Source organism: Liolophura sinensis, chromosome 5 (assembly GCF_032854445.1).
Source record: "Liolophura sinensis isolate JHLJ2023 chromosome 5, CUHK_Ljap_v2, whole genome shotgun sequence".
Lineage (NCBI taxonomy): Eukaryota > Metazoa > Mollusca > Polyplacophora > Chitonida > Chitonidae > Liolophura > Liolophura sinensis.
In genome coordinates, this window is record NC_088299.1 from 925,238 (window position 1) to 942,334 (window position 17,097).

The 17,097-nt window shown below is 37.9% G+C and overlaps 1 protein-coding gene across 1 annotated transcript in view; it reads right to left on the reverse strand.

The window, feature by feature from the left end:
* The window catches only part of LOC135465894 (RAB11-binding protein RELCH homolog), a 98,620-nt gene that overhangs the window by 48,135 nt on the left and 33,388 nt on the right, over positions 1 to 17,097 (reverse strand). Inside the window, 1 exon segment of the mRNA XM_064743265.1 lies at positions 14,538 to 14,676. Coding sequence (XP_064599335.1) covers positions 14,538 to 14,676 — 139 coding nt within the window.

A 17,097-nucleotide genomic window follows, 5' to 3' on the forward strand; every position in this document is an offset into this window, starting at 1 on the left:
AGTTATAGTATAAATGTATAGTAAAATGTATTAAAGCATATCTTCTTAACCAGACAGCAATTTATATCCAGTATGCTGATCAAACTTACCAGAATGAAAACATGAAGGACTGCAGAATTGGATACAGGACTTAACCTTGTATGAAAACACACACTTTCAAATTTACTGTCGCTGAATTATTGGACATTCAGATCAAAAAGCCCACATGCACAATGGCAGACATAACACACAGTGTATATAGCCATGCGGTCCTTGCCTCTTGCCCTACATGCAGCTGTGGCTGACAATCATGACAACAAAGTCACATTATCCTGCGTGCTCACATAAATTTCCTTAAAATCTTTACTGACAGAGCCTTCACACAAACAACTCTTCACTATTAATAAATTCCCTGACTGATGGTCAAATTGCATTGCTTCAGTCAACCTATCAATTATTCCCACAGTAAATTAGGGCAAAATTTGACTGACTTGTCGTACATCCTACTTTGTAATGTGGATTTGTCAAGGAGCCCCTAGGCACTGTCACTGTGATACTCTAGTTAACTGTAGTTTCATCCCTGGACAGTACCAGACAATGTGAAGAGTTGTAAACATACTTCAAAATTAAACAGTTTCTCACCCAATCTTACATGCCCCCTACAGACAGCAGCTTTATACAAACAGAATAAATTGTGTAGAATGCCTGAGTATCGTCCAGCGCGGCAACAAGAAGTTTTGACTGATTTTTTTGTTAAACTAATAAAAAACAAGACAGTATATCCAAGGAGTTCTGAATTATCACCTTTTTCAGTTGATTTTCTGAGAAAATTATTTGTAACCATAAAAAAAAACATAAATAACCATTTTCGATTTCACATTTCTTTCGGCTTCCTGGATGATGTCACATGAGGTTATGAGGTCATAAGGTCATCAGGTCATATATCTACATGTAGAATACTGTACTACAATGTAAATCAAACAAACTTTTCCATGACTTTAAGGAGAGTTCAGACACTATTCTGAACTATATGGATGCTGATTATTTCAGGTAAAGAGACTGATCTTAAAAACAAGCACAGTTTGCCATAGTACAGCACTGAAATGTTTTAAGATCACTTCAAAAATACACTAACCTGTACATGCAATTACATATCCATGTATAGTATTTTACAGATAATTTTAACAAACCAAAATTAAACATTTCACTGCTGATTACAAAACAAGCTTGTAATTGTTTCCTACATGAGCTGAAAACAGTGAATTAAAACATGTAATGAAAATGTTGAAGCACTTAAACATTTGCAGGCCCACAATTTAGCTGTAACATTTGCTTAAGCTATATGGACAACCACTTTACATTAACAAAAAATTCCCAAAAGCTGAAGTAGCCTCAGCTAATTCCTCAACCTTTTTGCATAAGAAAGAGTAACTCTCAGTGTAATTTATGCACATTTTTAAGTTGATTTTGGAGATAAAACAACATTGGTTAAATTGGACAATTTGAGGACTTCCCGAAAAGTGTGATGATATCAGGCTACAGAGAATAATGCCTGCAGAATATGCTCGAACAAACACCTTACAAACATGCAAAAAGGTTGAAGAATTAAAGTATTGATATATTGTGGTGGTATTATGCAACAACGGAAATGCTGGCCTCCACTTAAGCTCAAAGACACTTCTAAGATCCTGGAGATGATTAATGAGCTGTGACAACTAATTTTCTCCTAAACTGGCACACGGGAAAATGGGTGTATTTCTATAATTGGTGGATAAATGCTTAACAATGTCCATGACAACACCAACACAGACAGGCCTGCAAGCGTCTTAACCAATTTGTTCATTTAATGCTTGCCACGTGTAAAATACATGCACTCAAGTCATTTTTACATGTGTGCATTTTGTTAAAATGTTTTTTTTCTCCTTAAAAGCAAAAGCCCAATGATGACAGCTGAATACACTTAACGACATAGATTTGCACAAGGCTAAAGACTTGAGATAAATAGATTATGCGATGACATGGTGTGCTCCATGCAAAATCAGATATAAATTGAAGGCTGTGGACAGTTAGGCAATTATGAATTTCACTTACTAACTTTAAAAAAAAAAAATTACAGGAATTACAGAAACCAGAAAAAATATTAATGAACAGGAAATGATAATCATGTTATGAATTTAACCATGAAAGATTTGTTCGCTCACCGAAAAGCTCACAGAAATCCTATCCAAGACTGAGTTGAACATTCCAACAAGTATTGAACAAAACCATTTCAAATACAAATCTAAATGTATGCACTAGCCCCACAACATGCAGCTTCAACATGGGTCTAAAACTTTGCTATGAACATACTGCAACTACATGTACATACATGTAACTCTTGATTTTTAAACATGCATGTATACTAGGTTTTTTTGTTTTTTTCTTTCTAAAATGGCTTTTACCAGGGACTACTTCTTCAGTAACACTTTGATCAAAATGGTCTACATTGAGACCCCCTTATTAACCCAAAATTTTGCCCACAAGAGTGCATTTTTAGAAGCAAATAAATGCCACAAAATATCATTTTTTGGTGCTGAAACTTACTTACAAATTTAAAGTAAAATATTATCTTATGTTCCAAGAAAACCTCAAAACATTTTTTCAAAATCAATACAACTCTCAGAATCAAGAAAATTGTAGGTCATGGGTGAAATTTATGGCCATTTAGAGTGTATGTAACTGAAAACCTGATGAACACAAAAACCATCATTATTGGAAAATCATATTATCCATATAATAAGAGAGTCATTTCAAGGCAGATATTTTAAACTGATTTTCATTCAAATGGCCCGTCAACAAAATTGATTGTCCAAAACATTAAATGATGGAGGATTACTTCATAAAATTTCCATTTCAGATATTATTTCTGAATCAACTTAAATGACTTAAAGGTCATTTTTAATGGAACATCCCTTTAGATTTCTCTCAAGTGTTAATCATCTGAATAAAATAAAAACATACCAATTGTACATGATCTAAAAAATGTCAAGATTGAAAACATCTCTTCTTACTGGAGAAAACTGTTCTATCTGTTATTCTCATACTCTGTGTTCATTTTAAATTAAAGCAAATATGAACATATATCCTTACTACACAGTATTTAACTGAAGACTGACACATATGTCCCTCTTCATTTTAAAAATATATATATATATATAAAAAAAAAAGTTAAATGAGGCAGAATAATGTCATCACATTCTGAAGAAAAGGAATGCAAGCTATAATGTTTTCAAGGTTGCTTCAATTCATGCTGATACAGATGTTAATAACAAAGTAATACAAATATGCTATTTTATTCTCCCTTGTCACCAGGAAGATAACAATATCATTGCTGTTCAACCCCTTCAAAGTAAAAATTTATTTATTTATTTATTTGATTAGTGTCTAACCAAAAAAAGAAAAAATAATGTAAAACCCAAGCTTACATTCATACTAAAAAATAGAAAACAAAAAACACTTTGAAGTCATTGACATATTCCTATCAGGACATAACAAATATTCACAAAAAAATCAAATAACAACACGCAATTTATTTCCTTATTTTCTAGGTGTTAAATGTGTTAATTACTTACGATTTCTTTATTTATACAAAGACAGTCAACCAGCGGATGGTCGGTCATGGGATTCCCCCGGGTTCTGCTCGGTTTCCTCCTACCATAATGCTCGCCACCGTTGTATAAGTGAAATATTCTTAAGTATGGCATAAAACACCAATTAAATAAATAAATAAAGCAAGGACAGACCAACCAGAGGTTGAGAAATAATTAAATGTAGTTACACTTAGGAAAGTCCTTTTTCTGGGAAAGTTTTGTGTTGAAGGCTAAGAATTACATTTGTCTCCAAGTTTTTTCAGAAAAGCAAATTGTTGTTCATTAGACATAAAAGCATGAGAGTAAACAAACTGTTTATTGCGCTTACAATTACATGTGTATTAGATAAAAATATCAGATCGGGCGTCCCAAAAATTGGAAGAACTGTTGGGTATACAAGACATGTAAAAATGTAGACAACCCTCTGTGTGGGTTCAAATTTTGCCCCAATACACCACATTGGAACTAAGTCTCCACGAGGAGATCTGGAGTCACTCAGTCTTTCATTGTGAATACTTTGTCCATGCCCTAAAACCTCGGTAGAGCTTGCAGAAACAATCGTACAACACAGCGGCTTATGTCAATCTAATTTAAAACTGGAAATTGACCTGAAAACTTGGAAAAACCACACAGGGAGCTACAGGTCTGTACCCTGTCCCAGTGTAAATATTGGTTTCCTTTTCATTTAGGAGAAATCAATCTAGTGTATGTCAGGCAGCTTTTCCTATGCTTGACAGCTTTAACCATTTGAGGGCAGTGATCTACTTTCCTTCCTAAACCTGACATGATAAAAGGTACAAACCATTATTATTATTATTATTCCCTTCCAAAGGATTTTAAAAGAGTAAATTTAATTGTTATGGAAAGAATCTGCGGGTAAAATAAGACCCAGATATACACGAAATCTAGACTTTCACCAACCTTCATCCAGTGCAGTAATGCTATAATGAACTGACCCTGTGACAAATCAACCACTGTTCAATGAACTGATATATGACTGATACAAGGGTACTAAGATACATATACTCAGACAATTCCCAACACCCTATTAAATATAGTTTTAAAAGAAAAATCAAATGACGACGTTTACAATACACTACACTACATCCTAAACTTGCTCATGCCTGCTTTAACAAGGGCTAAAGTGGGCTGATACACCTGATAGAATGCTGTCATTCATCTTTAATCATTTGTACTCTGACATTCTAAGTAAAATTCCACTGACATATTGCATGCCGCCTCTGACACATAAATCTCTCTTTAATATCATGGATTTTTTAATTCTGATAAAAGCAACCTTGCACCTGAAGCATGAAGTCACAGGTCAGAGGTTTGTCTTCTGCATTCTCTCTCACATTCACACATCTTTTCCTACTGATTCAGAAAGTACGAGAAAAGTTTCTCTATTAAAAGTGAGAAATAAACAGACTGTAGGTGAAGTCACTTCCTTCAGATAAATTAATGTAGTGTTTTCCTCGCAACAATCTAAATATAAACAATTCCCCCGAACAACTTCTGCAGGTTGTAATTAAAAATCCACACTGGTGTAACCCCAATCAAGAAATACTTAGTCCACATATTACATACAAGTATCAAACTAACATACATGTCGTCTTTGTTTAACAAGGAAACACACCAATCGAAAATCAGCCAACAATCACATACAGTCCAACAAGAAAAGTGAAAGGCAAAGGTTTTTGATCTAAATTTCAGAGTAAATACATGGTGATGATTTATGATGTTTCCGTTATTTTGTACATGCGTATGCAATTTGTAGCTAAGGTGGCTGACCAGAAATAAACTCCAAAAAATTTTCTACAATATGACATGACTTGTTCCCCTTGAAGCATGGAACATAGTGACATCACGGTCAACTGACAGCCAATGAAATCACAGAAACAGTTTTCAAAAACTGATAAGACCATACATTTTATGTACAACATGATAATGAGCAACTGTAAAGATTTATATCGAAAATACTGAATTTATTTATTTTTTACAGAGAAAACTGTCAGCTTTTTACAGTAACACAAGAAGCATGTCATCAACAATTTTTGCAGAAATTGAAAGCAATGCATTTCATCTTTAATAGAAACATGATGCTGCATAAAGGTGTGACAAGGTGCATGGACTCAGCTTCACACAAGGTACATGGACTCAGCTTGACACAAAGTACATGGACTCAGCTTGATACAAGGTACACGGACTCAGCTTCACACAAAGTACATGGACTCAGCTTGATACAAGGTACACAGACTCAGCTTCACACAAAGTACATGGACTCAGCTTCACACAAGGTACATGGACTCAGCTTCACACAAAGTGCATGGACTCAGCTTCACACAAGGTACATGGACTCAGCTTGACACAAAGTACATGGACTCACCTTCATACAAGGTACACGGCCTCAGCTTCACACAAAGTACATGGACTCAGCTTGATACAAGGTACACAGACTCAGCTTCACACAAAGTACATGGACTCAGCTTCACACAAGGTACATGGACTCAGCTTCACACAAAGTGCATGGACTCAGCTTGACACAAGGTACATGGACTCAGCTTGACACAAAGTACATGGACTCACCTTCATACAAGGTACACGGACTCAGCTTCACACAAAGTACATGGACTCAGCTTGATACAAGGTACACAGACTCAGCTTCACACAAAGTACATGGACTCAGCTTCACACAATGTACATGGACTCAGCTTCACACAAAGTGCATGGACTCAGCTTCACACAAGGTACATGGACTCAGCTTCACACAAAGTACATGGACTCAGCTTCAAACAAGGTACACGGACTCAGCTTCACACAAAGTGCATGGACTCAGCTTCACACAAAGTGCACGGACTCAGCTTCACACAAAGTGCACGGACTCAGCTTCACACAAAGTGCACGGACTCAGCTTCACACAATGAGGAATGTCACATCATCACGTTTAAGTTAATCAAAGCTATCGGTAGACAGAAACAGTATTTTCCTCATTAATGGTGAGAGATAGCGTAGTTCTGTACTTTGACATTTTATTTTATTAGAGACAAAGCAAAGAAAAAGGCAAAGTAAGAAAAAGGCCACGTAGAGAAAAGAAATTCCTCACAGAATATGGAGGAATTCAGTATGAGGCCTTAAAAAGGCCAATGTTAGCATGAAGCAGGTGAACGCATAAAACATTTACAGCGTTCCACTGATGGATAGCTGAGTTAATTCCACAGACCATCATACATCAAATAAACCACAAACTGCCTGTTTTTTTATGGCAGTAGTATCGTCAGTTACACAGGCCAAAAACAGAAGATATGGCATGGAAGGAAGGGGGAGCTAATCTATAGGAGTGGATAATGTCTGTTCAGCTTTTTCAAGCTTCACTGATTTATCAAGTTTTAAGCTTCCAGTTCCTGACTCTGCAAGTCCATGGCTGAGTGGCTGAATTTAGCCTTAGTGTGCCTATCAACTACATGGATTCTCACTGACAGCTTTCTAACACGGAATAGCCAACATTAACTAATAGAATGGTAAATGACTCACTTCACAACTTAACAAACCAGTCTACTGTTCAACTTGATGATTGATTCAATGTGTAAAATGAGACTAGTTTGTCAAGTTCTGGTTGTAACATATCAGTCTGATTTACAAACAGAATCAGTCAGCGTGTCTGGCAGGTGATTACTGATTTTTATCAGCTGTGGCTGTCTGGTAGTCTGATTTACAGAGGGAATCAGTCAGCATGTCTGGCAGGTGACTACTGATTTTATCAGCTGTGGTTGTCTGGTAGTCTGATTTACAGAGAGAATCAGTCAGCATGTCTGGCAGGTGACTGCTGATTTAAACAACTGTGGCTGTCTGGTAGTCTGATTTACAGAGAGAATCAGTCAGTATGTCTGGCAGGTGACTACTGATTTAAACAACTGTGGCTGTCTGGTAGTCTGATTTACAGAGAGAATCAGTCAGTATGTCTGGCAGGTGACTACTGATTTAAACAACTGTGGCTGTCTGGTAGTCTGATTTACAGAGAGAATCAGTCAGCATGTCTGGCAGGTGACTACTGATTTAAACAACTATGGCTGTCTGGTAGTCTGATTTACAGAGAGAATCAGTCAGCATGTCTGGCAGGTGACTACTGATTTAAACAACTGTGGCTGTCTGGTAGTCTGATTTACAGAGAGAATCAGTCAGCATGTCTGGCAGGTGACTACTGATTTAAACAACTCTGGCTGTCTGGTAGTCTGATTTACAGAGAGAATCAGTCAGCATGTCTGGCAGGTGACTACTGATTTAAACAACTGTGGCTGTCTGGTAGTCTGATTTACAGAGAGAATCAGTCAGCATGTCTGGCAGGTGACTACTGATTTTATCAGCTGTGGCTGTCTGGTAGTCTGATTTACAGAGGGAATCAGTCAGCATGTCTGGCAGGTGACTACTGATTTAAACAACTATGGCTGTCTGGTAGTCTGATTTACAGAGAGAATCAGTCAGTATGTCTGGCAGGTGACTACTGATTTTATCAGCTGTGGTTGTCTGGTAGTCTGATTTACAGAGAGAATCAGTCAGCATGTCTGGCAGGTGACTACTGATTTAAACAACTGTGGCTGTCTGGTAGTCTGATTTACAGAGAGAATCAGTCAGCATGTCTGGCAGGTGACTACTGATTTTATCAGCTGTGGCTGTCTGGTAGTCTGATTTACAGAGAGAATCAGTCAGCATGTCTGGCAGGTGACTACTGATTTAAACAACTATGGCTGTCTGGTAGTCTGATTTACAGAGGGAATCAGTCAGCATGTCTGGCAGGTGACTACTGATTTAAACAACTATGGCTGTCTGGTAGTCTGATTTACAGAGAGAATCAGTCAGCATGTCTGGCAGGTGACTACTGATTTAAACAACTGTGGCTGTCTGGTAGTCTGATTTACAGAGAGAATCAGTCAGCATGTCTGGCAGGTGATTACTGATTTTATCAGCTGTGGCTGTCTGGTAGTCTGATTTACAGAGAGAATCAGTCAGCATGTCTGGCAGGTGACTACTGATTTAAACAACTGTGGCTATCTGGTAGTCTGATTTATACATAGAATCAATCAGCATACATGGCTGGCAGTTGATTATTTAGTTGATTGGTGTTTTATGCCGTATTCAAGAGTATTTCACTTATACGACGACGGCCAGCATTATGGTGGGAGGAAACCGGGTAAAGCCCGGGGGGAAACCCATGACCATCCACAGGTTGCTGACAGACCTTCCCACTTACGGTTGGAGAGGAAGCCAGAGTTGGCCACTGTCGTATAAATGAAATATTCTTGAGCATGGCATAAAACTCCAATCAAATAAATGGCCTCTGAGGAAGACTTTCATGAACAATTTATGTATCATTTCAGGTTCTACTCTGTAAATGAACACAAATGCATCCATGCAATTCGCCAATTATTTATTTAAATGTACGTATTTTATTTGTCTTAGCACCATATACTCACTTATAACTGCAACTGGTTTAACGATACAGGTACATGTAACTGGCCGGATAGGGTGAATCACAGAACCTCACAGAAGATCATTGGTCAATGTTGAACAATTCAGTTTCCCAGTTTTAGCGCCAAAAAACACTGTGCTCCTATACGCAGCTGTAGGGCACCCAAACTAATCAAGCTCTTTGAAAACCAACTAGTAAACTGAACAAACATATGTTTTACAAATAAAAAGTTCTTTTCATACACATTTCTGTCATTCAAGAGCTCTCAGACAGAATCAATATAAGTACCATTCTAGAAAAATTTCTTTATTCAGTCACAGTGTCATGTCTAAAGTGATCAGGGCTCACTTTCACACAACTTTTGTAAATCATTTTTTCAGAACTTTCCTCATATTAAAATGACGTCTTATGACACTATAGACATGCATAGCCCAGACAACATCAACAAAGGTTACCCTATTTATGAAGTTTTATGAAAGTGGACCGGGACAAAAGCGTGTTCAGTAGGCCAGCAAAGGTTCTTAAATATCCAAGACAACTGATGAGATTCACATCTTTTAGGTCTAGAGGCATGTAAAAGGCTGTACCAAACCTCAGGCAATAAACTATGGTTTTGATCCCATAAGAGGTGGAGTCTGGCTTGAGTTTTACAGCCTTATCCAGGTCGTGCCACGGGAGAGTTGCTGTGAGTAGTTTGATGCTGTCTCTGTTACCCTATCTTAGTTTCAACGCGACCTTATCCTGCCCTGGTAGCTGTTAGATCTAGATCCCTTCCTCCTCTGAGCAGACCTCAGACCTGAGGAGGACATCTATCACCACATATTTATCTGCTAAGGAAGGACCACAGCCTATTGTACCAAATCGTACCCTTTGGTCCCCAGGAGACGACACCAAGGCTATACAATGATATTCATCAAAGAATCAGTGGTTGCGAATGTGGCAATTTTCTGAGCTCCCAGTGGCCCAAATCCCACGGAGGTTCACCTCATTTCCGTGGCAGTCAGACAAGTTCTCATCCATCATTTATTTTCCTTATAACTCAGCTAAAATACTGCAAGGCTCCAGCTAAAAACATCAGCATTTTAATATGAGGGCAAGTTTTTGAGACATGCAAAAGGTTTAATATCATGTTTTAAAACACACAAGAGGAAAACTAAGACATGATCATAACAATATAGTCAAGAGAAGGATGGATTTTTAAAATTTTTTTTATTTGGTGTTTTACGCCGTACTCAAGAATATTTCACTTATACGACGGCAGCCAGCATTATGGTGGGTGGAAACTGGGCAGAACCCGGGGGAAACTCACGACCATCCGCAGGTAGCTGACAGACCTTCCCACATACGGCCAGAGAGAAAGCCAGCATGAGCTGGACTTGAACTCATAGCGACCGCATTGGTGAGAGACTCCTGGGTCATTACGCTGCGCTAGTGCGCTAACCAACTGAGCCACGGAGGCCCCGCAGAGAAGGATGGAAAGTAATTCGGTAACAATGAAGACATTTATGCACCATTTGCAACAAAATCCAGTATAGTTCCACTGACAAATAGTGAAAGTAGTGTTATCTCAATAAAATGAAATCGTTTTGCAATGAGTATTTCAGCATTTATTATGTCATCATCAAGATCGAGCACCCCTGTGATGGCATACCAAATTCTCAATGGAATAAAGAAGACAAGACCTGGAGGAGAACATCTGAGAAATCACACTGTCACGTGCACAACACTTTATCCCTGACTTTCGATGCTCCATTTGGACTGAGCCACGGAGGCCCCTAGAAATATTTGAAAACTCCTTGTCACAATACATATGAGAGACCACATGTACCAGCAGTAAATAGCATGTACATGTGGCTCATCTCATCTTTAACCAAGGCTACTTCATCTTTTATCAGCTATGAAGTCAAACAGATTCATCAGCTGGCGTTTAAAGAGAGTCATAAACTTTGCTGACTGTAGCCTTGTCTTTAATCAAAGTGGACGCTAAACAGTAAACTGGGCATAAGCAAGAGAAAATTACACAGTAAAATAGAATTGAAGAGGACTGGGGGTAATTTCACCAACAGAACATACATGTAACATTATGTAGATACTGTTACCAAGGCAACTAGCAGTTGCCACAATGTCGCCACTGCAATTGGACATGCACTTTGTAAAACAAACCCCAACACACTAGTCTATTGTAAATCAAACCCCAAGACACTAGTGTATTGTAAAACAAACCCCAAGACACTGGTCTATTGCAATATACATGTAGTGAAGAAGAAATTACACAAAAGATAAAATGCTGGCTCACTGCGACTCTCAGGCCACTGACCAATGAAGATGTCCCAATCTTGCTTTTTCAGATAGGGTTTTAAGTCAGGAATTTAGGTGGTAAAGGTGAGTGCTTTACTCCAATCACTCTGACTTCCTCCATCTGAGACCACCATTATATAAGTGGAAAATTATCTGGTGTGTTGTAAAAAACCAATCAAATAAATAAATAAATAAATAAATACACTATGTAAAATCTTTCTGTCAGTTTACAGTTTGCAGCTGAGATTGTCCTAACATGTTTGCACTGCAGCCTATCAGAGTTTCACTTTTGGCCGTAATCTTCTTCTAATAACCCTTGGCCAATATTTTAACCAGAAGTGGAACAATATAACATACCTGAAGGGCATGGCTATTTTCTAATGGTGTAAAAAAAAAGAGAAACCTTTCTGTCTTTTAAAGGACAATTAAAACGGACAACTGATAAACTTTCCCCCTTTTGTTTGATGAGTAATACACAATCACTTTTTTCATATAACAGCGCCCTGTATAACGAGTGGTAGACGGCAACGCCTAGGTATAAGTCTCATTTCACACCCACAATACTACTCTAATTTTCAATCTTCCTCATATAGTTGCTTAGGGTGCATGGCCAAACACATTTCATTCTCCACCAAAGAGGCTTAGCCCATCATCTGAGTCACAGGCCATATCAAGGCTGTATTTATCCCATTTTACTCCAAGCCTGAGGGCCAAGCATTCAATCTACTTATCCTCTGCTAAAATCATGGTAAGATGACACAGACACATGCGTAGCTATTTAATACGAACCAAGTCTGACAAACAGAAACGACCATGACCTTGTTGTTGTTGTAAATTACAGTTTATCACTGACACTGTATGGAGGCACATTGGTTTCCCTGCTCAGGGTTTTGGCATATAAAAACATCTTTTCCATCAAAGAGATATATTGCTGATGGTGAAAAACTTGTGCTCTTCTTTTAGACGTCGTCTCCATCTTAAACGATGTATTTCGAAGCAAACCATGTACACATTCAAGGTAAAATGATTTCAAAATATTTCATTCTGTTTTGCTGAGGAAGGAGTGATGTCTTACTTGAACAGAATGATTCGTATAAACATGTAGAATATTGTGGGTGAAAGAATGAATAAGACCTTCACATTATTCAAACTTGTCAAAATAGCGCTGAAAATGATCAAAATAAACCAGTTCTTCAGCATAAAATGCAATGCCCTGTCAAAACCCCAAAAAATGCTTCATGACGGAAAGCTGTTTCAAGACTAATGCCACAGCTCTGACTGAAAGTTTTCAATGGTTCTACTTAATAAATAATTGATTTTTCCCCTGTGAATTGTGACGATGCAGAATATAGCAAGGAAGAGAACATTTTGTTACATAATGTATCATTTCTCTGCTTCACAAAAATACATTAGTGCTGCAGAAGTGATATTCAATCAAAGCAAGACTAACTGGGCCACGTAACTTCAGGCCTATTCCCATGATGTACACACACTGGAAAATACAGTTAGTGCCCGAGAAATTTTTTAAAATTGATGTTGACACAAAACAGGCCGAATATTCTGACATTCAAAATTAAATGTGAAAGACATTTCACAATTGTCCTCAAACAGTGTATTTTTTTCCTGTTCCATCATGTTCTTGCCAAGGTATGCCTGCAGTATTGCCTACATGGAATACAGCCATAATCAGTCATCCCACCATTCAACACTCATTCCAACACTACAATCTGAAGTATGTACGCAGTCAAACCAGAGTTCCTCTTAGCACTGACCTACGTGTACACGTAGCCAGAAGGAATTATGGGCTAAATCCCGGTAAAATAAAAACAGATGACCACATCAAGTTTCTAATTTAGAATATTGCTCTATCCAGCAACAACATGAAACAAAATCCAATCTCTGCAACATTTAATTTATAAAGGCCTGCATAGATTGACAAGAGGGGTTCATAAGACAAGAGGGGTTCACAAGAGGGGTTCATAAGACAAGAGGGGTTCATAAGACAAGAGGGGTTCACAAGAGGGGTTCATAAGACCACAGATGGTTCTCCTGCTATCTTCTCTGGCATCACAATATAAACTTATAATGGCCGATCATGAAGTACTAATACTTAGAGTGAGTGAGTGCTAGGGGTTTAACGTCGTACTCAACAATTTTTCGGTCATGTGATGACGACTCACGAATATAATTAAAACAACAGTCCTCCACACAGCTCTGGATAAGACTTTTCTATTCTTCATGAGATACTAATGTAATAAACACCAACATATCACACTACCAAGACACGGTCATGTCTGCAGTAGAAAACCATACCATGCCATGTCTTGTACAATAATCTCTTCAGGTCATGAAAAATATGAGCTGGCCAAAAGATTCAACAGAAAAACAACTGGATATTGAAAAGATTGATTATATGATAACTCTAGTCTTCATTTTGTGGTTAGAAGCAGCCATGGCAAAATAGCATCTGGTAAAAAAACAACAGCCAAGGAGGCCTTCCACTTTCATATGACGACGAAGGAATCCTTATGTACGTGTAATGTTCCTCCTTGTTGCAGGACAGATTTCCACCGCTCTTTTATCTAGTCCTGCTTCACTGAGACGACTTACCGAAGGCAAGTAAGCCGCCCTGCCCGAGCCATTATACTGATAGGGGTCAACTAGTCGTTGCACTATCCCCTTCATGATGAACGCCAAGCGAGGAAGTTGCAACTTCCTCTTTTAAAGTCTTAGGTGTGACTCGATCAAGGATTGATCCTGGATCTACCTTTCCCGAAGCGGACGCTCTACCAACTGTGCTATCCGGGCCAGTATTAATACTTAGAAGAGTAACAAATGGGATATGGTGAAATTAATAATGAAATAATCAACAACAAGAATGCCTACCATACAAGAAAAAGTTGTAACAGAATAAGTCAAACTAATGGCAACCTGCAAAAGTCACATCAAATTACAGACACACACACACCTGCAAACAAACAAATACATAAATAAATAATTGCACAAAATGCAAAAAGTCACACTTCCACCCAAGAAAGCATCATATAGTTTGATTTTCCAGATGTACATAGAGTGCTCCTTCAGACAGAAAAATAAGGTCTGGACGAAATCTTCAAGTCATCATGACACAATTTCTGGTCTGACAAACACAACATCACTGTACTCACATTCATCTCGGAACTTAGGCTCGGAGTTTGGCGCCACACGAGAAAACATCCGAATGAGCTCAACGTGAACGGCATGCTGGTCCCGATACATAGGGTCATCAAGGAAGGTCTGTAACTGCATGTACACTCTGTCCAGCATCTGACAACAACACAACCAGGCGAAATAGAACAACTGAATCATGTATATACAGAAGTGAAAATCAGGAATGTATTCCAAACAGCATCTCCAATATGATGGTGGATGTTAACAGATATCTAACCAGCCAACATTCCTCCCTACTTCAGTTAGTTTCGTACACTCCTTGTAATGATTTTTTTAAAAAATCCTTTGCTGTGTGTAATAAGACCCTATGAGTAAAAAAAAAACTGGTCGGTAATGAGTACTTTCTTTTCTGTTTGTACGAAAAAGAGTCGAATTTTTTAAAAAAAAAGCCGCAAGAGCATAATAAAAAAGGTACCTATTAAAATCCCAATGGACATTTGAAAAGAGTCTTTTTGGACAGGTTACACCGAGCAAACATGTTTAAGCTGATGGCCCTCTACAGTCCCCATGTATCTGGTGATTCTGTCTTACAAGAGAGCTTCAGCTTTCCCAATATTGTATACTTACACAACATTCATCAATGAGAGCTGAAGAAGTCCACTGATTCTTGATTCTTAAAACACTTAAAAAATTCTTATAAATACCAAAACAGCCTTTATATCGTCCTTCTTCATCTACAGTCGCTATTATTCTTTAATAATGGTTTAAAATTAACTGCATTATCACATTCAAATCACGGTGAATTGCCTAGCACATCTAAATACTGAAACCAGATCAGCACTCCATCATAATACTACTTCCATTTCCACTTCACATGACAAGAGATTACCTTTCCTTGATTTAAATATTTTTTTTGTCCATACAGCAAACCTGAATGCTGGCCCCTGTAGGTTTATCCAATGCTTACAAGAAACTACGCTTGTGTAAAACTCTCATCCAGCATGTGTTCACTTTTGCACATGCAGTTGTTGGTGCTTCGCACATTCTTGCACCTAGACAACAGGTGTATCAGTTGAAAAATATATCATAACGATTTCAGGCCATGTTTCAAGTACATTACACATGTCATAGAGTCAAATTGTCAGGTATATGTACAAGTTCTGTTCAGGTACAGGTTTTGGCTTTTTCAATGTCCTGGGTGTTGTTGATACTTTGTATATGTGTACACAGTATGTACCTAATTCCTCTACTATGCATGGATAGGTCTGCCGATGGTCATGTTCGTCGCCATCATATAGGTGAAATATTTTTGAGTACAGCATAAAACTCCAGTCAAATAAATAAATAATTCCTCCACCACTTCCTATATGAAGGACCAACTTTCAGTGTACCTTTTTAATTTGCCTTTGGAGACAAAACTATATTGGTTGGGTTTTCTAACTTCTGGCCTTCACAAAAAGTATAATTTTATCAGTCTACACAGAAAAAAGGCTCACAGAATATGCTTGAATAAACATTTTGCCAACATGAGAAAAACTTAAAGCATTGCAGTCAGCAAAGGTGAATTTAATAATTTTTGCACGTTTACAGGCCGATATAATTAATTGTAAAAGCAACACTACAGTGAAGGTCTTATAAGATCTCAGAAACCTGAGGCCTTATATATCGGAAGCCTTGCTGACCAAAACGCAAGCCGAGCATGGCCCATTGCTGAGTCTCTCCCTGTTACAAGCATTAGCAAGACTGGGAACAAGATGGATAGGTTCAGCTTTTACTTGATACAAGCCCAGGGAATTCTATAATGCCTTTTTTTGTGTGTACCCATCTCCATAGTTTCTGACACGTGGAATGAAAACCTGCACAGCAATTAAGCGGTTCAGGTTCTCAAATTCACCCAGCATTTCAATGTGGTGTATGTGAGTCCCACGACAAATCAGCTGCCCTCCTGATGTAGACAAAGAGGCTGCATAGCTAGCCTAGCCTCTAAACCCATTAAAATCTTTCACCAGCTAACTGACACAAGTGAAAACAATACACAGACAGATAGTGAATACAAGTGAGACCAATGCTGGATTTAAACTACTACTGAATACAAAGTGAAAACATGCAAAATTAGATGTCTATGTTAATGCAACAACTACATGTATTTGCAGAAAAATGATTTAACATTAAAAAATATTTGCCTTATTTCCACACTCAAAATCTAAATTGATTTAGATCTCCACTTGAACAAACAGGAACTCTAGACATATGACAGACTGTGAAACACTACAAATCTGTTGATAATGGATTAACTGACTACCTGATTAAACCCATAACTGGCCACATGTCATTCACTGACTGCAAAACTTCCACATACCATTTATCACAACTGACATGCATGTAACGGCATAAAAAATGTACAATGACTTAGTGTCAGGTCTTCCCAATGACATTATTTGCGTAATCACACAATATAAACTCACCTGCTGTTTAATATGCATGCTTATTATCATTGAACAATCCAAATATTAACGTAAATTTTTTGTCAGGTTGATATAAAGGGGGCATTATTTCACTTTAACTGTTCAATAACAT